We start from the raw sequence: 23,907 nt of genomic DNA, 5'->3' as shown, positions 1-23,907 counted from the left end.
GGAAGAATACTATGCAGCCATGAAAAAGAATAAGAACTTACAAACAGTGCTAGCCCATGCTCCTGATAATACGGGTGGCCTAAGAATGCATGTTTGTGCTCTGCTGAGTGAAAGAAGTCAGACGCCAAAGACCACATACTGTGTGATACCATTGATATGAAACGTCCAGAGACAGAAAGCAGATTCATGGTTGCCAGGGTCTGAGGAGGCGGCTGCCAAGTGACTGCTATTGGGGATGTGGCTTCTTTAAGGAGTGATGAGAACATTCTGGAATTGGTGATGACTTTGCAATATATTGATTATATGAAAAAATTAAAAAAACTCCCACCCCCCCTTTTTTTTTTGCAGGAGAAGGGGGCTGTACTGGGTCTTTGCTCCTGCAAAAGAGCTTTTTCTAGTTATGGCTAGCAGGGCCTACTCTCCAGTTGCAGCGCTCAGGTTTCTGATTGCAGTGACTTCTCTTGTTTCCAAGCACAGGCTCTAGAGCACTTGGGCTCAGTAGTTGTGGCTGGGAGTAGTTGTGGCTCTACAGCATATGGAATCTTCCCGGACCAGGGATCAAACCAGTGTCTCTTGCATTGCAAGGTGGATTCTTAGCTACTGGACCACCAGGGAAGCCCCTCCTCTGTTTTCCCTTCAAGGCTGTTTGGTCTAGAGGAAGCACCCTCAGGCCCCTGGAGCCATGTGAGGTAAGCTGGTCTCTGAGCTGGAGGTGGCCACCAGGGGGCGCTGGGGCAGCAGGAATTGTGGCCTCCTGTGAAGTTGACCTTCCCTACAGGATCTCCCCTCCAGGCCTTTGCCAGTGCTGTGCCCACCCCCAGGGACACTTTTGCCCACCAATGGTTCATTCTGACATAAGCCTCTGGTGTCAGCTGACTTCCTCCTTCCAGAAGGTCCTCTTAATTCCCCCCAGGCTGGTCAAGGATCCCCTTTGAGCCCCCTACACTTTATCACAGTCCTGACCACCCTGTAACTCTGTCTCTGAAACTGCTCCATGACCCCTGGAAGGACAGAACAGAGGTGTCTCAGGTCACCTAAGGGGGTGACCACTCAGTCATCCCTACATCAAAGGGCCTGCACATTGTAGGAGCTCAGTAAATGTTGGTTGGCTAAATGGATGGAAGAATCCACATCCTCTCCACTTACTGCCCAGTAAGCTCCATGGGGGCAGGGACCAGGCCTGTGACCACAGCGCTCAGCAGGGTCTGCCCACAGTACGTGCTCACTAACTGTCTGTCAAAAGGATTCACTTTACTGAATAGTTATTGTGTGCCACGGTCTGTGGTGGGTTCTGAAAATGCTGCAGTGAGCAAGACAGATCAGCCTCAAGCTCCCTCAGGGTGGGCAGGCTGTAGTGGAGAAGCCAGAAATTAGCAAGTAATGAACAGGAATATTTCAAAGAATTTTTTAAAATCAAGGCCATAAATTCACAAGCTGCTAAAATCCAGTAGAGAGACACCTGGCTCCTTATCCTGCCCCAAAAGACTGCTTGTGAGCTGTATGACCTTAGATAAATGACACCACCCCTCCTGACCTCAGTTTTCTCATCTGTAAACTGGGAACACTGTTTCTAGCTCCCATGGCCATTGAGAGAATGAAGTGAGTGCAGGCATGCAAGCTCGGTCACTCAGTCGTGTCCAATTCTTTGCCACCCCATGGACCTAGCCTGCCAGGTCCTCTGTCCATGGAATTTTCCAGGTAAGAATACTGGAGCAGGTTGCCATTTCCTCCTCTAGGGGATCTTCCCGACCCAGAGATCAAACTCATGTCTCCTGCATTGGCAGGCAGATTCTATACCACTGAGCCACTTGGGATGCCATGCACTACGTGAAGCCCTCAGCTCAGGGCTTTCAAAATGATCATTTTTAAATACATTGGGTTGATGCAGTGATATACCTACCAGAGTTCCAGACCGAAGCTTCCCGGGTCCATGGCACAGGTGAGAAAGATGCGGCCCAGAAAAGGGCTGTGACTTGTGACTCACATTTCAGGGACGAAATAAAAGCTCACGTTCTGAATGCGTCCGCTTCTCCTCCCTCTTCTGCCTCCACCGGGGTCTAGCCTCCAGCCTCACTGGCCTGGACTCAGAGCTTCTGCCTCGCTCCCCAGTCTGCCCTCCCTGCAGCAGCCATCAGAGGGCGCGTGTGAGCACCTGAGTCAGACTCCGCCCCTCTTTTGCCCATAGCCCTCCAGGGCTCACAACTCCCTGAGAGCAAAAACCTAAGTCCTCCTGCAGCCCACAAAGCCCTGCACGACCTGCCTGTCCCCTCTCTCCCGGACCTCCTCCCTCTATCCCCCTCACCTACTCTGTCTGTCTTTGCTGTTCACGCAACAGTATATGCGGTCCTGCCCCAGGGTCTTTGCACAGCCTGTATCCTCTGCCCAGAAGATCACCTTCCTTTCCAAGTTCTTCCCATGATGACCAGCTCTTTTTCTTTCTCTAGATATTGGCTGTAATACAACCTCCTCAGAGAAGCCCTTCCTGGCTATCTGGGCCAAAGTTCTTGCTCGTGAGGCACTACCATTAGGTGCCCTGTTTATTTCCTCTAAGTCTCCTCACTGAAACTACCTCACTTCCTCATTTGATGACTCATTCCCTGCTCCCTCCCTTCCACCTCCGCCTGCAATTGAAAATAGAGTAGGGGACAGTTCACATCTGTCTTTGCCCCTACTGCACCCCAATATCTGGGACGATTCTGGCACACAGCAGGAGCTCAATAAATATTGGTCAACTGAAAAAATGGCAAGTGTCCAATGAATTGTGGCAGATCCTAGCCTCAGTCATCAGAAACTTTCTGTTTGGGACTTCCCTGGTGGCCCAGTGGTTGGGACTCAGCGTTTTCACTGGGGCGGCCCAGGTTTGGTCGTTGGTCAGGGAACTAAGATCCTATAAGACATGCTGCAGGGTCAAAAAGAAGAGAAAAAAAGGGAAACCATCTCTTCCCTTGACCCCACCCCAACGAAGAATCTAATCTTTCCGGATTTCACTTCACGGGGAGAAGGCCAGTCCAGGAGCAGATCCTCGACAAAATCTGAGTCAGCTACTAAAATAGGAAAATGGTGCGTGACAGCCTGGCTGACTCACACCAGGCCCGCCCTTTGGGGCGGCTGGTGGAAGAAAGGGCATGCTAAGTCAGTGTTCAAATCCTGCTGTTGGGCCAGAGAAGGCCTACACGCCTGACCCATATACACCCTTCCTGGGCTGGTCTTCATTTCCTCCCTCGGAAATCCGACTATGGCATTGCAATCTCCCCATTTACAATCAGTGTGGCTTTGGGGCCAGAATTCACCTCTCTCAGCCTCGGTTTTCCCCATCTGCAAAATGGGCCCAGTAACAAAATCTTTTATTCCGGGAGGAGGGTCAATTTTTTTTTTTTTTGGCTACACCACAGGGCATGTGGGATCTTATTTCCCTGACCGGGGATGGAAACCACATCCCATCCAGTGGCTATTGCAGTCTTAACCACTGGACCACCCCGAAAGTCCCAGGGAGGTCATTTTTGAGGATTAGAATGTTTACATATGTAAAGCCTCCAGAATGGATAAATGGTAAGTGCTCAACAAACGTTAATTCTATTCTTATTCTCAATAGAGAATAAGAGACCCTTAAAAAGATTAATCCCCTTCATACCAGACACGAAGTTAACAAGTACTTACACTGTCCCTGGTATTTCACTGCAATCGCCCATGATCTGCTGATGACCTTGGAACAATGGCCTCATAAACCCATTTCACAGATGAAAAAGCAGAGACTCAAGAGAGGTGAAGGCACTTGTACAAGAATACACAGTGTGATCTGAGCCCAGCCTTCAAGGTGAGAGCATCAATGCAGACCCCTTCTTCCCCGAAAAAGGGCTGCAATAGAAATGGCCAAATGTACTCTCAACGTGTTTTCTCCCCACCTTCTCTAGCATTAGAACCAACACTCTTGGCAAAGCACATGGCCCATGAGAAGATTATATCTCCCAGCTTCCCTTGCAGCTGGGGATGGTCCACGCAACTACATCCTGACCAATGAAGTGAAACCAAATTTTCAGCTCCTGTTCCTTTTATGGCAATAGTAGCCACCTGTTTTTTGTTTTGCTTTTGGCCACACAGCATGGCATGTGGGATCTCAGTTCGCTGACAAGGTATGGAACCCGTGCCCCCTGCATTGGAAGCAGAGAGTCGTAACCACTGGACCACCAGGGAAGTCCCACTAGCCACGTTTTTATCTTGACAAATGGCAAGGAGCAGGCCTTCCCGAGTACAATGATGCTATCAAAGCATTCAATAAATATTTATTACAATTGAAACATCATACCCATACCCCCAGCTCATTCCCCATCACCACCATTAGAGAGAGGGGAAGAGAGAGAATTTGTAAACTCATATCCAGTTCTGGACACCTCCAGTTCCAGTGGGACACGACTGAGCAACTTCACTTTCACTTTTCACTTTTATTCACTGGAGAAGGAAATGTCAACCCACTCCAGTGTTCTTGCCTGGAGAATCCCAGGGATGGGGGAGCCTGGTGGGCTGCCGTCTATGGGGTCGCACAGAGTCAGACACGACTGAAGCGACTTAGCAGCAGCAGCAGGGCCAGAAAGTCATGGGGCCCATTTTGCCCTATTTCCTGAGATGGAAGTTCTCCCCTGCAGTGTCCTGAAAGTAGCAAACAACCCTGTGTTCCACCGCCCCCTAGAGATGAAGGGGGGTGGTCAAAGTCGAGGTCATCAGGTCCAGTCACTAGGTCATTCTGTTTCCCGTGTGTTGTCCTCGGGTGCCTGGGTCCCTCTCTGATTCCACATGTGGTTGTTGACCCCCAGCTGTACCATCTGTGCATGGTGTATGATGAGAGGCTGGAGCCCAGGGCTCTGAGGGCGCGCAGGTGGTGCCTGTGAGAAGTCCAGGGGCTGTGGGCAGGCCGGTGGGGGTTGCTGGAAGGTCGGCGGGGGTTGCGGAAAGGTCGGTGGGGGTTGCGGGAAGGTCTGCGGGGGTTGCGGGAAGATCGGTGGGGGCGTGCCCCCCAGCCAAGGAGGAAGGGGAGGTGGCTGATGACCGGGCAGGGTGGGAAAGGGTGATGGTGGGGTTCCTAGGGACCCCTGTCCCCCAAAGGGCAGCTGAGTCCCAAATGGCATGTAGTTCGCCAAAGCAACCTGGAGCTTCTCCACCTGCGTCTGGTAGGCCAGGTAGCTATGGACGTAAGCCGAGTACGCCGCGCCCCATGCCGCTGCGTGCTGCCGCTCACTTTCCAGCTGTTGGCTCTGTTCCCGCAGTGCCCGGGCATCCTGTTCCTTCCTCCACTTGGCCTTGCGGGCCCGCAGCATCTGGGGCTTGAAGGTGTTGGTCACCTTCCTGGCGAAGATCTTGGAGTGCTCGTCCAGCAACACCAGGCCGGTAAGCAGGCTAGACGTGCTGGGGCTGAGCTGGGCCAGGGAACTCTCTAGGGGCAGGAAGGGAATCACGCAGTCCTGCCATCCGTGGCGCGTGAGGCTGCTCATCAGAGACTGGTTCGTCTGATGCTGGCTCAGGCGGCAGTCAAAGTTGGAGGTGAGCAGCAGGATGATGAATGCCGAGTGGTCTAGAGCATCCTGCAGGCAGTGCAGCTCGCCACGCCCGGGCACCTGGAAATCCTCGCAGAACGTGGCCCCATCGTGCACGCCTAGCGCCTCCAGCCTCTCGCGCACTCGCAGTGCAATGTGCTCGTCTGCACTGGCGTGGAGCACCACAAAGTTATAGAATTTCTGCTCGGACGACTCCAGCTCTGGAGGAGGGGGCTCTGGGTTCCAGACGGTCGGGTGAGCCTTAGGAGAGGTCGGGTGAGCCTTAGGAGAGGTCGGGTGAGCCTTAGGAGGGGTCGAGTGGGCCTTAGGAGGGGTCGGGTGAGCCTTAGAAGGGGTCGGGTGAGCCTTAGAAGGGGTCGAGTGAGCCTCAGGAGGGGTCGATGGAGAAGGAAAGGGAGACGTCGATGCGGAAGGAAAAGACGGGGATGTTTGGGGCACGGAAGGAGTCGGTGGGCGTGGCTGAGCCGACAGGTAAGCGGTGTCTTCCTCTGAAAGTTGGACTGGCGTCTGATCTGTGACTAGGCAGGTGTTTTTGGAAGGCGAGGGGAGAGATTTCGGGGCTGCTGGCACATCCGTACACTCCACCGGATAGTGGGCACTGATTTCCGGAACTTCCGGTGGGTCGTGCGGGCTGGCGGGGCAGGCATCGGTGGTCACCTCGGGAAGCCCGGGGCCTGGGCTGCTCGGCCGCACCGGGGAGTCGGCAGCCTCCACCGATGGGGGCCAGCTCATTTCCTCGGGTTCCTGGCAACCCATAGGGGCAGGCTCGGGCACCACACTGGCCTGGGGATGGTCACACAGCTTGCTGGGCCCGTGGTGGCTGTGGTGCACGCTGAGGAGGGCCATGGTGGGCGACTGACTGATTTCCAAGTTGCTGCCCAGGGAGGCCGGGCTGCCAGTGGATCTCAGGGAACACGCTGTGCTCCAGCCGGAAAGATGCTCTATGGGCCGCGGGTCGCTGCGCGTCCGGGAAAGTGAGGCCGAGGACGGCGGGAGGCAGCCCAGATCCGAACGCAGTGTTTGGACTCCTCCCAGATCCCCAAGGACGTCCCACCCGCACCGGTCCCGGGCCTCTTCCTGGAGCTCCCCCAGCTGGAGGTCGTCCCTGGATCTGAAAGCCCGGAGGGCTGCCCGGTAGGCCTCCTCCCGCATAGTCGCGGGACAAAGCTTCTCCTCGGTGAGAAGGTGGTACACCCTGGCAACGGCCCAGGACAGGTCTGGGGGCTCCTCTGGAGTCTCGGTACTGTCCACACCAGCCCACTGGCGGGCCACCAGTTGGGCCACCGCATCCGCCTTCAGCGCCTCCAGGGAGATCCTGGCCTCGGTCTCCTGGCCCAGCTTCAGGAGCACCATGGCGTGCAGGAGGTACGCCCCACGGCAGCCAGGCCTCAGGGTCTTCAGTTTGTGCTTAAGATACAAGAGCTTGTCCTGACCCGCGGCGCCTAGAATGTCAAAGGCGCCAGAGAGCGAAGGGCCGGTGCAGGCCATGGGCTCAGGTGGGCGTAGCCTCCAGCGGCTGCGGGAGAAACACTGGATGATGAAGTCATGTTCCGCACGCCGCCCCGCTGCGCTGCAGGCCCGGTGTCTCCACCCTGCTCACGGGCACCAGGACCCCTGGGGGCTGTAGAACTGACCTGTGAAGCAGAAAGACATGCTTATCACCAGAAAGGGGGCTCTGAGAGGCAGTACAGACGTCACCCCCCCTGCCCAATGCCACCAAAACCCAGCAGACCCGGACTGCCATGGTGGTCCAGTGGTTCAGAATCTGCCCTGCAATGCAGGGGATGTGGGTTCGATCCCTGATTGGGGAACTAAGATTCCACGTGCAGCAGAGCTACTGAGCCCAGGCTCTAAAGCCCAAGTGCCACAATTGGAAAGTCTGCAGGCAAGAATACTGGAGTGGGTAGCCATTCCCAGGAAGATCCTCTGGAGAAGGAAATGGCTACCCACTCCAGTATCTTTGCCTGGAGAATCCCACGGACAGAGGAGCCTGGCAGGCTACATTCCATGAAGTGGAAAAGGGTCAGACATGACTGAGCAACTAATATTTTTTCCATTCACAGAGGGAAAAGGTAAGCCAGAGAAGTGAAGTCATTTGCCCCAAGTCACAGCCAGTGAGAGATCTGGGGTTTGTTAGTTGTTTGTTCGATATTTTCCACATGGCATAGGAGATTTTAGTTCCCCAGCCAGGGATGGAACCTGCGCCCCCTTGAGTGAAAGCACAGAGTCTTAACCATTGGACTGCCAGAGAAATCCCAGACCTGGGATTTGAACCCCAGCTGTCTGGTTCCAGAGGCTAGGGCTAATGTGCTTAACCACAAGACTATACTGCCTATTAGGATGGTAATAAGCCCACTTATGGGAGTGTTTCAGGGAGCTGAGTAGCGTTAACATATGGAAAGTTCTGAGTCCCATGAATGGAAGCCAGCAGGCACTCAATACCTGTCACTCAGGAAGTCAGTCTCCTAGGTGACACCAGTGACCCCACATCCTGGTATTCACAGTCTGGGGTGGTCCTTCCAATGTGGTCCTAGAGTTCTGTGAGTTTGATAGAATGTGGCAGAAGTGATGAGGCATTACTTGTGACATTGGTTATGAAAGACACTGGCTTGGGATTTCCCTGGCAGTCTGGTGGTTAAGATTCTGCATTTCCATTGCAGGGAGTGTGAGTTCAATCCCTAGTTGGAGAACTAAGATGGCACATGCCATATGGTACAGCCAAAATAAATAAAATGTTTTAAAATAAATAAAAGACACTGGCTTCCTTCTTAGTCATTCTCTCTGTCACTCTGTCAGGGGCAAACCATGATATAAAGGGCCCACCTGGGGAGGAACTGAGGCTTCTCACCACCAGCCACTAAACCACCACCGCCACCAAACAGTGGTTCAGAGAGAAAAGTCAATTGTGACTAAACCACCACCACCACCAGCCACATGGGGGTGCCAGTCTCAGAATCCAGCCCCAGCTGAGTCTTCAGATGATGCAGCCAGGAAGACAGCCTGACTGCAGGTTCATCAGAGACCTAGAGACAGAACCATCCAGCTCATCTGACCCCCAGATTCCTAATATTCAGAAACTGTGTGAGATAATAAATGTTTGTGTTTTGAAGCCACATAGTTCTGGGGTAATTTGTTATGTAGCAATAGCTAACTGATACATGTTTCATTATTACTATGAAGTTAATCATGACCAAGGGTCAGGTCTATGACTAACACTGCTGCCGAGCCTTTGGAGGCTCTTTCCTCTTCTCTCCATTTCTTGAAAAATGCCAAGTTGGTTCCCACCACAGGCTCTTTTCACACACCATTCCCGTCTTCTTGGAGCACCCAGACCTTTGCCTGGGTGACCCAAATCTCATCCTCAGCCCCCAGGTACAATGACACCACCTCAGGGAGCCCTCGGTAACCACCCTGGCTCTCTATCCCAGTCTGTCTTCTCCATGTCCCCCCACAACAGAACTGGCCACTGGGTGACCTTTTCGTGTGTGTTAAACCTTTTACATTTTCTGTCTGCCTCACAACCACCAGCTTTCCTGATAGCTCAGTTGGTAAAGAATCTGCCTGCAATGTAGGAGACCCCAGTTCAATTCCTGGGTCGGGAATATCCGCTGGAAAAGGGATAGGCTACCCACTTCAGTATTCTTGGGCTTCCCTATGGCTCAGCTGGTAAAGAATCTACCTGCAATACAGGAGACCTGGGTTTGATCCCTGGGTTGGGAAGATCTCTGGGAGAAAGGCATGGTAACCCACTCCAGTATTCTTGTCTGGAGAATCCCCATGGATAGAGGAGCCTGGTGGGCTACAGTCCATGAGGTCGCAAAAAGTTGGACATGACTGAGTGACTAAGCACAGCACAGCACAGCCAGGGCAGGAGACACATGTTCAATCTTTGGTCCAGGAAGATCCTACGTGCCTCAGAGCAATTAAGCCCTTGGGCTGCAACTACTGAAGCCTGAGTGCCTAGAGCCTGCGCTCTGCAACAAGAGAAGCCACCTCAATGAATAACCCTGGCACTGCAGCTACAGAGTGGCCCCCGCTTGGCACAACTAGAGGATGCCCCCAAGCAGCAACAAAGACCCAGTGCAGCCAAAAATAAATAAAAAAAGAAAACCGGCAAAGAGGGACTTTCCTCATGGTCCAATGGTTAGGACTCAGCACTTCCACTTGCAGGGGAGCCTGGGTTTGATCCCTGGTCAGGGAACTAAGGGCTTCCCAGGTGGCACTAGTGATAAAGAACCCACCTGCAATGCAGGAGACCCAGGAGACTTGGGTGTGATCCCTGGGTCGGGAAGATGCCCTGGAAGAGGGCATAGCAACCCACTCCAGTACTCTTGCCTGGAGAATCCCATGGACAGAGGAGCCTGGTAGGCTACAGTCCACGGGGGTCACAAAGAGTCAGACACAGTGGAAGCAACTTAGCACAGCACAGCACAGCAGCCCAGGGAACTAAGATCCCATAAGCCACGTGGTGTGGCAAAAAAAAAAAAAAAAGGCAGGCATGGAGAGAAGGTTTCTCCCAAGGGCACAGAACAAGACACCATGAAAAGTGTCCCAAACCCCCAAATTTAAGTCCCCAGGTGCTCAAGGTATATCACGTTCAGACCTGTATAAATGCACAGCCTCACTCCCAGTCCAGGGGGCTAAGAACACATTCTTTGCCCCTCAACTATGCCAACTTCCTGTTCCACCCTGGTGCCCAGGATGAGAACCGCACCCCTGCAAGAGCCAAAACCAGTACATCTCCACCACGGACAACTCTATCCCCACAGGGGACACTTGGCAACATCTGGAGACAGTTCTGGTTGTCACAACTGCATCAAAGGAGGCTCCTGGCATTGGGTCGGTGGGTGCCAGGGACGCAGCTCAATATTCCACAGCACCCAGGATGACCCCCCTGTCCCCAAGAGAATGACCTGGCCCTACATGCTGCTAAGCCCTGACGTGGAGGAACCCTGGTCTGGATAAAGAGCTGATTCATCCATCAATCCCCTTGACTGACAAATCACACACGTCACTGTATAAATGCCTCAGCATTTTTTTTTTTTTTGCAAATTCATTTTGAGCAAATGTCATAGGGCCCAGGACAAAGGTCAATGATTCCAGGAAAGCCAGGCACAGAGCAGAGAGAGCCAGAGGGTGGAGGGTTGAGGGAGACGTGACTGAGCAGAGTGGGCAGAGGAGAAGTGGCCAAGAAGGGGCAGAGGGTGAGGCGGTGCTGGGGGAAACCCACGAGGAGGTGAGCAGCTGTCGGGTTGTTTTTGAAAATTGAAGCAGCCTGACATGTTGAAATGCTTATGGGGATGGAGAAATAACAGAGACCCCCCAAAATGGCTCTGACTTCCTAGTGGGGTGGACAAGTGGTCAACAGAGACATGAGTGAAATTCACGGTATATCACATTTATACTGTATAAATGCCACAGAGAAACAAGGAGGGGAGGAGGGTCATGGACTCCACGAATCAAGGGGTGGGTGTGTGCAGTTTTGTTTTGTTTTTAATATGTATTTATTTGGCTGCACCAGGTCTCAGTTGCGGCATGTGGGATCTACTTCCCTGACCTGGGACCCCTGCTCTGGGAACACGGAGTCTCAGCAACTGGAGCACAAGGGAAGTTCCGTGCGCAGTTTTAAACAACATGGTTTAGGAAGGTCTTGATGAGAAGAGAGATTTCAACAGGACACAAACATGTGGAGAAAGTCACCCATCGAACATCTGAGGGAAGAGAGATTCAGGCAGAGGGAATAGCCTGTGCAAAGGCCCTGAGGCTGGACTGTGTCTGGTGTGTTGGAGGAGCACTGAGGAGGCCTGTGTAGCTGAAGCAGAGTGAGCAAGGAGGAGAGAGGGAGGAGGGGAGGGCAGGCAGGGGACGGGCAGGTCATGCAGGGTCTTGTGGGTCTCGGGGTGTGGGGGAGAGGGCACTTGGGCTTTAACTCGAAAACCTAGAACCACCTCAACCTGTCTAAATGCGGTGGCCTTGCCTCATGCGTATTGCCAAGAAGACAAATGGGCTCAGCGGGACCACATTTGCTAACATTTCAAGACAAGCCAGAAATGCAGATTTTCAGGAATCTGCTGAGTTGTGCCAAGTTAGCAATCGATTCAGATATTTTTAAGAGACCTGGTGAGCTTAAAAAAAAAAAAAAGCAAGCCATTGTGCCATCCACAGACTAAAAACTCTAAACATATTTACTGCAAGTAATAAAGGAAGTCTGTGAAGAGGAGGAAAGTATATATACATAACATTCATTTATTCATTCAAGACGTAATTTTCCAGCATTTGCCATGTATTGAACACTACTGATCATATCAGGACAGAAAGAATAAAAAAGGAATACTCTTTCCTCTTGGAGCTGACAATCCAGTCCAATTTATATTGTATATAAAATACTATTATTATGTATAATATATGACAAAAGCAAAGCGACAAAACCACTTCTGTCCACTAGACTGAAGGTCAACATTTCAGTGCTTCATTTGTCAATAGTAAAGGGATTTCCCTGGCAGTCCCTTGGCTAAGACTCCAAGCTCTCAATACAAGGGCCCAGGTTCAATCCCTGGACAGGGAACTAGATCCCACATGCCGCAACTAAGACCCAGCACGACCAAATAAATAATATATAAAGAAATATATATTTTTTTAAATAGAGTCATAACTATAAAAAGGAGAACAAGTATTGCTTATGTGCTTCCTTGGTTTCTGAATTATTTTTCCATAAAAACTAAATATGAGCCATATATTACTGCAAAGAGTTCCTTTTTTCTTTTCATAAATGTTTTTACTTCTGTCAAAAGCAAATATATGGCAACAAAGTAGGTATATGTATATAAAAAAATGCACGCTCAGTTGTGTCCAAATCTTTGTGACCCCATGGACTGTAGCCCACCAGGCTCCTCTGTCCATGGGATTTTCCAGGCAAGAATACTGGAGTGGGTTGCCATTTCCTTCTTCAGGGGATCTTCCTGATCCAAGGATCAAACCTGGGTCTTCTGCATTGGCAGACAGATTCTTCACCACTGAGCCACCTGGGAAGCCATATATATACATAATACACACACAAGTGTATTTATTTGCGCCACATGTGGGACCTTAGTTTTCCCAACCAGGGATCAACCCTGCACCCCCTGCAGTGGAAGCGCAGAGTCGCAACCACTGGACCACCAGGGAAGTCCCAACCTAGTATATTATATTTCTTAATTGCCACACTGTCCTTCCTGCGGTCCTTCAAACTTGCCAGACACGGTCCTATCTCAGGGCCTTTGCACGGGCTGCTCCTCTGCCTAGAACACTGTGTATCCCCTGGTATCCCCACAGCTCACTCCCTCTTCTCCGTCAGATTTTAAGCCTGCCCCGATGACACTGTGTTCAACTGCCTAGGACAGGGGTCACAAAACCCAGCCCACAGGCTGTTTTAATGGAGCTGTCCTGGAACACAGGCGCGCTCACTCATTGACCTGGGGCCCAGGGCTGCTTTCCGCTGAGCAGCTGCCACAGAGATCATGTAGCCCCTACAGATGACAATAGATACTCTCATCCTTTCCAGAAAGAGTCTGCCAACACCTGGGCTACAAAAGAGGTATAAGATTTTTCTTTTTCCATTCCACGGAGGGGCAAACTTCGATTGCACAGTTAGGGATGGGCAGAACAGTGCGATACCACTGGTGTTTCTCATCCTAGAACCAAAATGCCTGTCACTGGAGCCCAAATGGGCTTCCCAGGTGGCGCTAGTGATAAAGAACCTGCCTGTCAACGCAGGAGGCATGAGAGACGCGGGTTCATTCCCTGGGTCAGAAAGATCCCCTGGAGGAGGAAATGACAACCCACTCCTCTTGCCTGGAGAATCCTATGGACAGAGGAGCCTGCTGGGCTACAGTCTGTAGGATCGAAAAGAGCTGAATATGACTGAAACACACACTGGCCCATATAATTATTATGGAGCATAACTGGTTGTGTTTGTTTGTTTGTTTTGGCCTTGCCATGCAGCATTCAGAATCTTAGTTCCCTGACCAAGCACTGAATCCCTGCTCCCTGCGCTGGAAGCACAGTCTTAACCACTGGACCACCAGGGAATCCTAACTGGCTGTCAGTAGTTGAATTGGGTCCCCCTCCCCAAGTTTAGATGTTAAAACTCTAACCCCTAGGACCTCAGGATGTTACTACAGTGGAGACGGGATCTTTACAGAGGTAATCAGGTAAAAATGAGGTCACTAGCTGCTGCTGCTGCTAAGTCGCTTCAGTCATGTCCGACTCTGTGCGACCCCAGAGACGGCCGCCCACCAGGCTCCCCCATCCCTGGGATTCTCCAGGCAAGAACACTGGAGTGGGTTGCCATTTCCTTCTCCAATGCATGAAAGTGAAAAGTGAAAGTGAAGTCGCTCAGTCGTGTCCAACTCTTAGTGACCCCATGAACTGCAGTCTACCAGGCTCCTCCGTCCATGGGATTTTCCAGGCAAGAGTACTGGAGTGGGTTGCCATTGCCTTCTCCAGAAGTCATTAGGGTGGGGCCCTAATCCATTAAGTGTGTGTGTGTGTGTGTGTGTGCGCGCGCAGGCGCACACTCGCGCACGCTCAGTCACTCAGTCGTGTCCTACTCTTTGCAACCCCACGGACTGTAGCCTGCCAGGCTCCTCTGTCCATGGGATTCTCCAAGCAAGAATACTGAAGTGGGTTTCTGTTTCCTTCTCTAGAGGGTCTTCCCACCCAGAAATCAAACCTAGGTCTCCTGCATCTCTTGCATTGCAGGTAGATTCTTTATCACTGAGCCACTTGGGAAGCCCAATCCAATAAGACTGGTGTCCTTATAAAACGGGATTAGGACACAGACACCCCAGACAGAGGATCTCTTGAGGACACAGAGAGAGAAGACAGCCATTTGCAAGCCAAGGAGAGAGGCCTCAGAGGGAACCAGCCCTGCCTACACCATCACCTTGGACTTCCAGCTTCCAGACCATGAGAGTATAAATTTCTGGTATTTAAGCCCCACACCTGAGGGACTTTGTTATGGCAGTCCCAGCTTTGTGTGGCTACTGAGCACTGGAAATGTGGCTACAAGTTGCCAGGGAGAAAGTAAATATTACATTTTATTCAATTTTAACAGCCAAATTTGGCCTTGGAGTACAGAATGAAGCAGGGCAAAGGCTAACAGAGTTCTGCCAAGAGAATGCACTGGTCATAGCAAACACCCTCTTCCAACAACACAAGAGAAGACTTTACACATGGACCTCATCAGATGGTCGACACCGAAATCAGATTGATTATATTCTTTGCAGCCAAAGATGGAGAAGCGCTATACAGTCAGCAAAAACAACACTGGGAGATGATTGTGGCTCAGACCATGAACTCCTTATTGCCAAATTCAGACTGAAATTGAAGAAAGTGGGGAAAACCACTAGACCATTCAGGTATGACCTAAATCAAATCCCTTATGACTGACTATACAGTGGAAGTGAGAAATAGATTTAAGGGACTAGATCTGATAGACAGAGTGCCTGATGAACTATGGATGGAGGTTTGTGACATTGTACAGGAGACAGGGATCAAGACCATCCCCAAGAAAAAGAAATGCAGAAAAGCAAAATGGCTGTCTGGGGAGGCCTTACATATAGCTGTAAAAAGAAGGGAAGTGAAAAGCAAAGGAGAAAAAGAAAGATATACCGATTTGAATGCAGAGTTCCAAAGAATAGCAAGGAGAGATAAGAAAGTCTTCCTCAGCAATCAATGCAAAGAAATAGAGGAAAACAATAGAATGGGAAAGACTAGAGATCTCTTCAAGAAAATTAGAGATACCAAGGGAACATTTCATGCAAAGATGGGCTCAATAAAGGACAGAAATGGCAGGAACCTAACCGAAGCAGAAGATATTAAGAAGAGGTGGCAAGAATACACAGCAGAACTGTACAAAAAAGATCTTCACGACCCAGATAATCACGATGGTGTGATCACTGACCTAGAGCCAGACATCCTGGAATGTGAAGTCAAGTGGGCCTTAGAAAGCATCACTACGAACACAGCTAGTGGAGGTGATGGAATTCCAGTTGAGCTATTCCAAATCCTGAAAGATGACGCTGTGAAAGTGCTGCACTCAATATGCCAGCAAATTTGGAAAACTCAGCAGTGACCACAGGACTGGAAAAGGTCAGTTTTCATTCCAATCCCAAAGAAAGGCAATGCCAAAGAATGCTCAAACTACCGCACAATTGCACTCGTCTCACACGCTAGTGAAGTAGTGCTCAAAATTCTCCAAGCCAAGCTTCAGCAATACATGAACTGTGAACTTCCAGATGTTCAAGCTGGTTTTAGAAAAGGCAGAGGAACTAGAGATCAAATTGCCAACATCCGCTGGATCATGGAAAAAGCAAGAGAGTTCCAGAAAAACATCTATTTCTGCTTTATTGACTATGCCAAAGCCTTTGACTGTGTGGATCACAATCAACTGCGGAAAATTCTGAAAGAGATGGGAATACCAGACCACCTGACCTGCCTCTTGAGAAATCTGTATGCAGGTCAGGAAGCAACAGTTAGAACTGGACATGGAACAACAGACTGGTTCCAAATAGGAAAAGGAGGACGTCAAGGCTGTATATTGTCACCCTGCTTATTTAACTTCTATGCAGATTACATCATGAGAAATGCTGGGCTGGAAGAAGCACAAGCTGGAATCAAGATTGCTGGGAGAAATATAACCTCAGATATGCAGATGACACCACCCTTATGGCAGAAAGTGAAGAAGAACTAAAGAGCGTCTCTTGATGAAAGTGAAAGAGGAGAGTGAAAAAGTTGGCTTAAAGCTCAACATTCAGAAAACTAAGATCATGGCATCCGGTCCCATCATGGCATCCGGTCCCATCACTTCATGGCAGATTGATGGGGAAACAGTGGAAACAATGGCTGACTTTATTTTTTTGGACTCCAAAATCACTCCTTGGAAGGAAAGTTATGACCAACCTAGAAAGCATATTCAAAAGCAGAGACATTACTTTGCCAACAAAGGTCCGTCTAGTCAAGGCTATGGTTTTTCCAGTGGTCATGTATGGATGGGAGAGTTGGACTATAAAGAAAGCTGAGCGCCAAAGAACTGATGCTTTTGAACTGTGGTGTTGGAGAAGACTCTTGAGAGTCCCTTGGACTGCAAGGAGATCCAACCAGTCCATCCTAAAGGAGATCAGTCCTGGGTGTTCATTGGAAGGACTGATGTTGAAGCTGAAACTCCAATACTTTGGCCACCTGATGCAAAGAGCTGACTCACTGGAAAAGATCCCGATGCTGGGAAAGATTGAGGGCAGGAGGAGAAGGGGACGACAGAGGATGAGATGGTTAGATGGCATCACCAACTCGATGGACATGGGTTTGGGTGGACTCCGGGAGGTGATGGACAGGGAGGCCTGGTGTGCTGTGGTTCATGGGGTCGCAAAGAGTCAGACATGACTGAGCGACTGAATTGAAATGAAAATGGAAAAGTTGGGCAGTGTGAAAAAAGAAAAAATTTCACCCCGTTAAACCCAACTTTGTTTCAGTAGGCTCAGATTTCACTTAAACTATGTACATATATATATATAAAAGTGTTTGAATTGAGATCTGAAAAAATACATACCAGATCTTGAAGAATTAGTACAAGAATGGGACTTCCCTGGTGGTCCAGTGGTCAAGACTCTGTGCTCCCAAGGCAGAGGGCCTGGGTTTGATACCTGGTAAGGGAACTAATGTCCTAAGACCCAGTGCAGCCAGATAAATAAATATTAGGGGGGAAAAAAAGAATTAGCATGAGAAAAGGTATGTAAGGAGCACAGATGGACGGGAACCCAGGCTGCCCGAATCTAAACTCATTAACCCTGTGGTCTCCAAAGTGTATCACCAGAGATTCCAGCTTCCATGGATCTGGTTACATGGCCTGAGAAACAGATTTATCTAGTTATAATTAAAATAGCCCATGCAATGAGCTCATGGCCAGAGTAGTCCTGGAGGAAAGTGGAAGACAGACAACTTGCTATAATGCAGGCACAAGTGAGCAGTAAGAAAAAGGCAAAGGGAATACTTTCTCCTACCTTCGATGTGAGTTACCATCATCGACAGAATGGATCAAAAAGGACAACAATCTTACTTTCAGAAGGGCCCCCAAGTCAGCCAAAACTTATGGAAATATCAAAATTACTTGCAGTTTGACCCTTGGATCAACTTTCTTTCCACCTCTCAGTGGCTCCTAGAAACAGCTGTGTGTGTAGTAACTTAAAAAGAAAAAAATCACAGGGGACTCTACTCAGTACTCTGTAATGACATATACAGGAACAGAAGCTTAAAAAAAAAAACAACTGTCTATATGTATATGTAGAATTGACTCACTTTCCGGTATACCTGAAACTAACACAACATTGTAAATCAACTATACTCCAATAAAAATTAATTTAAAAAAAGAAAAAAAATCAGACACGTGTTGACACGCACCCTCCAATTTTTAACTGATAAAGGGCAACAGCTGATAGAGTGTGAAGGATGGGACACGAGAGGGGCTGGACATTAAGTTCTATTTCATGCAGTGATCACTCCGAAAATTCAAGTTCAATACTTAGGATCTGTGTCCTATTCTGAATTCAGGCCCTATGTCTATAAAATGTTAAAAGGAGGGACTTCCCTGGTGGTCCAGTGGTTAAGACTTCGCCTTCCAATGCTAGGTGTGTAGGTTCGATCCTCGGCTGGGGAGCTAAGATCTCACATAACCTCATGGCCAAAAGACCAAGATGTGAAACAGAAGCCATGTTGTAACACATTCAGTAGACCTTTAAAATGGTCCACATTTAAAAAAAAAATCTTAAAAAATGCTAAAAAGGAAAAATGAAACTTTCCAACTCCCGACTACACCAGCAACAGTGTGAGAAGTCAATCTGAAATAGCTGCCAACGTTAAACAGAGAAGATTGTGTGTGAAACTCAGATGTTTTGGTTTCTCTTGGAATTTGGATGGCCAGCGAGACCCTGCCGGCTGTGCTGGTCTGGGAGCCAAAGGCTGCCCCCTTTTACAGATCACCCATCTGAAATGAGTCACCTCCAGGGCAACAGAGAGCAGTCAGAGAGAGAGTACCCTTGGGGTTCAGATCTCAGCTGTACTTCCCCCAGGTTATGACCTTGGGCTGGCCATATACACATCAGTGCCTCAGGCTCCTCCTCTGTGGATTGGGTACAAAGATAAGCCCTTCCTACGAGGGCTGCCATAGGTCTAATGAGTTAATCCATGTAGAGATGGTATAGACCAATGCCTGGGACATCCTGATGGCCCCATGAGCCTCCAAGTGAATGGTGACTGCCCCACCCTGGCCCCCCGCCCCAGCTGAGGCCCCGAGCCAGAGGCCCCCGCAGCAGAGGCTCAGGGCTGGGTTTGTGCAAAAGTACGCAGCACAGTCAGACTGAAAACCACCCAGGCACAACCACTCCTGCTTGCCCTCTTGGCAAATTGCCTAAAATCATACCCTCTTTCTTCTCCATCTCCCTGTCTGCCAGCCTAAGCCCAGACTCAGTGTCCCCTCCCTAGACACTGTCTCCCCCAGCGTGTTCCCCATCCACTCAACATGCCCTGCTCAGCGGTCACCCCAGCCTTCAGGAAACCTGGCTTTCATTCTGCCCTACTTTCCACTGCCTCCAGGGCAAAGTCCACTTCAAGCCTGACAGTGGGCACCTGGGCGGCAGGGGAGCAGCCACAAGAGTGGGGAACCTGGCTCTGCCACCTGCCAGCTTGTAGGAGCCTGTTTTTCAGCCTCAGTTTCCTTGTGTGTAAAACCGGCAGGAAAGGGGCCCTTGTCATGTGTGAGGGTTTAGAGTAACAATATAATAAAGCATTCCTTGGTGGTCCAGTGGTTAGGACTATGCACTCCCAATGCAGGGAGCCCAGGTTCGATCCCTAGTCAGGGAACTAGATTCCACACGCTGCAACTAAGATTTTTGCTTGCTGCAACTAAAGATCCTGCATGCTGCAACCAAGACCCAAGATCCTGGCTGCCTCAACTAAGACCTGGTACAGTGAAATAAATAGATATTTTTTTAAAAAGCTCCAAAGAGATATGGAAGTTAAAATATAACCAGACTATCTCTGGAAAACATGTAGGAGACTCAAAGGGCATTTATTCAATAAGTGTTTCTTCAGCACCTGCTATACGCCACACATTCTGCAAAGCAAAAGCCAACCCTGTGAGTTAAGACTACTTCAAAAACTGCCTGTTTACCAGGGGTAAAGGGAGGCACACACAGGCTGAGTGACTTGCCCAGGATCACACAGGTAGAAAGTAAAGAGGCAGGAATTTAAACCAGACAGCCTGGCTACAGGGTCCTTGCCTTTATTCATTGCGGGCGTTAGTTGCTAAGTCCTGTCCGACTCTGCGACCCCATGGACGGTAGCCCACCAGAATCCTCTGTCCATGGGATTCTCCAGGCAAGAATACTGGAGTGGGTTGCCATTCCCTTCTCCAGGGGAACTTCCGGATCCAGGGATCGAACCCGCATCTCCTGCATTGCAGGCAGATGCTTTACCATCTGAGCCATCAGAATAAAGCCCCCTTTATTCACTGAGCACCTACTATGTGCAGTCCCCTTCCCACACCTGGATCTGAGGAATTATCAAGCCTGTCCACTAAAGAAGGGATCAGATACCTGCCCTCCGCACTTAGCACACACACGAGTCACAGTTTCTGCCCACTGTGGTTCCATGAGGACATTATTTGGCCCCTACTGTGTGCCCAACATACTGAACACTGTCTACTGGCACACAGCAGGTGCTCCATAAATGTTTGTTGAAGGATGAATGAATGGCCCTAATTCAGAGGAGAACACAGAAGCCCGGGGCAGGCTCTGGAGCCTGGGGCTTCCACCAATCTTCCCCCAAACTCTAGAACCCACACCTCAGCCTGCCCAGGTCACAGGGGGTGCCCCTCCCCCAAATCCCTGCTCAGCCACAAGGAGAGGGAAGGAGTGCAGGCGCCAAGAAGGTCTGGGGCCAGCCAGGCCCTGAGTGGTGCCAGCAGCCACAACTGAGCAGACCTGGATCCAATCCTGGGCCAGTACCAACTAACCTGGTACCCCACGGGGAGGTCTAGGGAGTGAGGAGCTGATCATTCCTGGAGACCCATCTGAATGGGATGGCACCCATCTGATGAATGAGACCCACTGAAAGAAGTGCGCTGCGCCTGGGAAGGGGTCCCTGAAGCCCCTGGAAAAAGTGGGGATTCAGTGCCCTGGAGGAGAGGGCGGTGTGAGCGGCGATCCCGGGGCGGGAGGAACCCGGGCTGGGGCAGAGAGAGCGCCCCGTTTGGAGAAGATATCAGAAAGGAGGAGGAGGAAAGGGGTATTGGAAGGGAAACAGAGCCTGCTGGGGAGGACTCCGGGTGTTGAGGAAGAGTAGGGGGGAGGAGGACTTGGGCCAGGGAGGGGAGCTGCAGCGTTGGGGCGGGGGACCTGAACATGCATCGCAAGGACGTTCAAAGCTCCCAAGGAGGGCAGCTGGCCTTGACCCGTGGTGAGGGTTGCGGGGTGCCAGGCCCCCTGCCCATGCAGGCTTGCGGGGTTCTCCCATCCCCCCAGGCCCTCGCCCCTTCCTCACCTACCTGGGGTCGCGGGGGCGACCGGCCGCACTGCTCGGGTCCTCGGGGCGGATGTTGGTGGCCTGATGGCCTGGTGGCGATGCCCGCGGATGGCAGGGCGCGGAGGGCGCGCCTGTAGCCCCAGGCGCACGGCCTCCGCCCGCCCCTTCCGCGTCCGGCGAGGAGGGAGGAACCGGGTGAGATCACGCTTTCCCAGCGGGACAGGGAAAGTCCCTGAGGCGCCCCAGAGACATCCTCTCTACCTCCCCGGCTGCCACGTAGACCGTATTTGGGGACCTCTGGGAGGCCCGAGCCCGGGAGACCACCACGGGGCTCCGCAGGGACAAAAACCCTGTCTGCGGGGACCCACAGTCTAGTGAGAAAGAACCACAATTTAGTGCATCTCAATGGATAATTAATGTTTTCCAGGAAATGAACAAAAGGGATGGGATAATTGGGGACAGGGGTGAGAGTGGGAATCATGGCCACCCTGGAGGGGTTTGGGGACGCTTTTGTGGTTGGAAGAGGGACAGACAGCATGATGGCATATATATATATATATATTTTTTTTTTGGCCGAGTCACCCAGCGGGATCTTAGTACCCTCAGCAGGGCTTGAACCTAGGCCCTCGTCAATGAAAGGGCAGAGTCGGAACCAGAGGACCGCCAGGGAATTTGCAAGAGGGCCTATCTTAAAGGCACAAACGTGACGTTTTAAAATTCACCGGGAGCAGAACTAACTAAAGCCTGTAACCAAAAACAAACAAACAAAAAAAGTAATAAAAAATACATATAAAATTAAATTCACAGGGGTCCTAACCTTTTGGAAGGTCCTAGACCCAGGGCTTACATATCTATCTGGCACAATTAAACCACAGTGCTCAGAGCCAATCGTGCTCAGAGGTACCCATGAAAATGTTTTAATTTCTTTTAAAATCAGAAAGGAAAAAAATGTATAATCTAGCTTAAATTACATGTGTCTTTAAACCAACACAATTGTAAAATGTAATTTTTTTTTTAATGGAGGAAGGTGCCTACAAAAGCCATAAATAATACCTTCTACTGGGCCTCTTTGTCACCTGGAATCTCTTATCAAAATACCATTTGTTATAAAAAACAAACTTCTGGTTACCCAAAGGAAAAGGAGTGTGGGTGGGGTTAATCAGGAATTTAGGATTAATAGGTTCATGAGTGCTAAATTGCGTCAGTTGTGTCCGATTGTGCGACCCTATGGACTGCTGCCTGCCAACTATAGCCCACCAGGCTCTTCTGTCCATGGGATTCTCCAGGCAGAAATACTGGAGTGGGTTGCCTTGCCCTCCTCGAGGGGATCTTCCCAACCAGCTAATATGGTTCTACTGTAGAGCACAGGGAATTATGTTCAATATCGTGTAATAACCTATAATGGAAGAGAATCTGAAAAATATATGTATGTTTTTCAATTTGCTATACACCTGAAGCTAACACAACATTGTAAACCAACTATACTTCAATTTGAGTCCCTTGGACTGCAAGGAGATCAAACCAGTCAATCCTAAAGGAAATCAACTCTGAATACTCATTGGAAGGACTGATGCTAAAGCTGAAGCTCCAATACTTTGGCCACCTGATGTGAAGAGTTGACTCATTGGGAAAGACCCTGATGCTGAAAAAGACTGAGGGCAGGAAAAGGGGGCAGCAGAGGATGAGATGGTTAGATAATATCACCAACTCAATGGACATGAGTTTGAGCAACCTCCAGGAGATAGTGAAGGACAGGGAACCCTGGTGTGCCGCAATCCATGGGGTCTCAAAGAGTTAGACACAACTTAGCTACTGAGCAACAACACTTCAATTTTAAAAGTACCATTTGTTAGATTCATCAAACCCAATACAGGAGGTTACAACAAAGTCCATTATGTTGAAATATATATATTTTTAACTTTCTATTTTATATGGAGTATAGTCGATTAACAATGTTATGATAGTTTCAGATGGACAGCAAAGGGACTCAGCCATGTATATGAAATATACTTATTAAAATACTTTTTAAAAAATACAGCTTAGTGATTCATCCTTGAATGAATGGATAAATGAAATGGAGTCTACCCACACAATGAGGTATTATTCAACCTTAAAAAGGAAGGAAATTCTGACACAGGCTACAACGATGTGAAACCTTAAAGATATTGTGCTCAGTGAGATCAACTAGAGAGGGAAGGACGAATATTGTGTGATTCCACTCAGGGCCCCTAGGAGGGTCAGATTCATAGAAACAGAAAGGAGGTGGTAGGTGCCACCAGCAGGGAGAGGGGGAGTCGGTGTTTCGTGGGGACAGAGTTTCAGTATGGGAAGATGAGAAAGTCCAGGAGATGGATGGTGGGGATGGTTTCACAACAAAGTAAAGGTACTTAATGTCACTGAGCTTTGCACTTAAAAATGGTTGAAAGGTGATACTTCCCTGGTGGTCCAGTGGCTAAGACTCCTCGCTTCCACCGGAGGGGGTGTGGCTTTGATCTCTGGTCTAGGAACCAAGATCCAACATGTCACATGGTGCTGCCAAAACAAAAAAAACCAAAGGGAAAAGAAAAAAGGCTAAAAGTAAGTTTCATGTTTATATTTCACCACAATAAAGCATTGCTTTCAAACACTTGCAAGACAATAACTTCAAAAAGACTTCTGAAATAGAGCTATACCCAAGCAAACAAACAGAACTTAGGGTTCCACCTCTGTGTGTATCACCACATTAACAAGACCTCATCCCTCCAGTGATTTCTCAATAGTAACAAGGGTCAACCGTATTTTGAGCCACCTGAGGCCATGTGACCTG

The 23,907-nt window shown here is 49.8% G+C and overlaps 1 protein-coding gene and 1 non-coding gene across 2 annotated transcripts; one reads left to right on the top strand and one right to left on the bottom strand.

Annotated features, from left to right (window-relative positions):
• Positions 1-4,265: 4,265 nt before the first annotated feature.
• On the bottom strand, positions 4,266-21,231 carry TICAM1 (TIR domain containing adaptor molecule 1). Its single transcript, NM_001030301.2, has 2 exons — positions 21,124-21,231; positions 4,266-7,180 (listed from the first exon to the last, which is right to left on the bottom strand). Exon 2 carries the CDS (start codon positions 7,032-7,034, stop codon positions 4,734-4,736), a length of 2,301 nt encoding a protein of 766 aa, NP_001025472.2. The 5' UTR covers positions 7,035-7,180; positions 21,124-21,231; the 3' UTR covers positions 4,266-4,733.
• On the top strand, positions 19,367-19,439 carry TRNAG-CCC (transfer RNA glycine (anticodon CCC)). The gene has a single exon. It is a non-coding gene; the product is annotated as a tRNA-Gly (tRNA).
• Positions 21,232-23,907: the final 2,676 nt, after the last annotated feature.

Source organism: Bos taurus, chromosome 7 (genome assembly GCF_002263795.3).
Source record: "Bos taurus isolate L1 Dominette 01449 registration number 42190680 breed Hereford chromosome 7, ARS-UCD2.0, whole genome shotgun sequence".
Taxonomy (NCBI): Eukaryota; Metazoa; Chordata; class Mammalia; order Artiodactyla; family Bovidae; genus Bos; species Bos taurus.
Note: the sequence above shows the minus strand (reverse complement) of the source record. Positions and strands in the feature narration are given on the sequence as shown.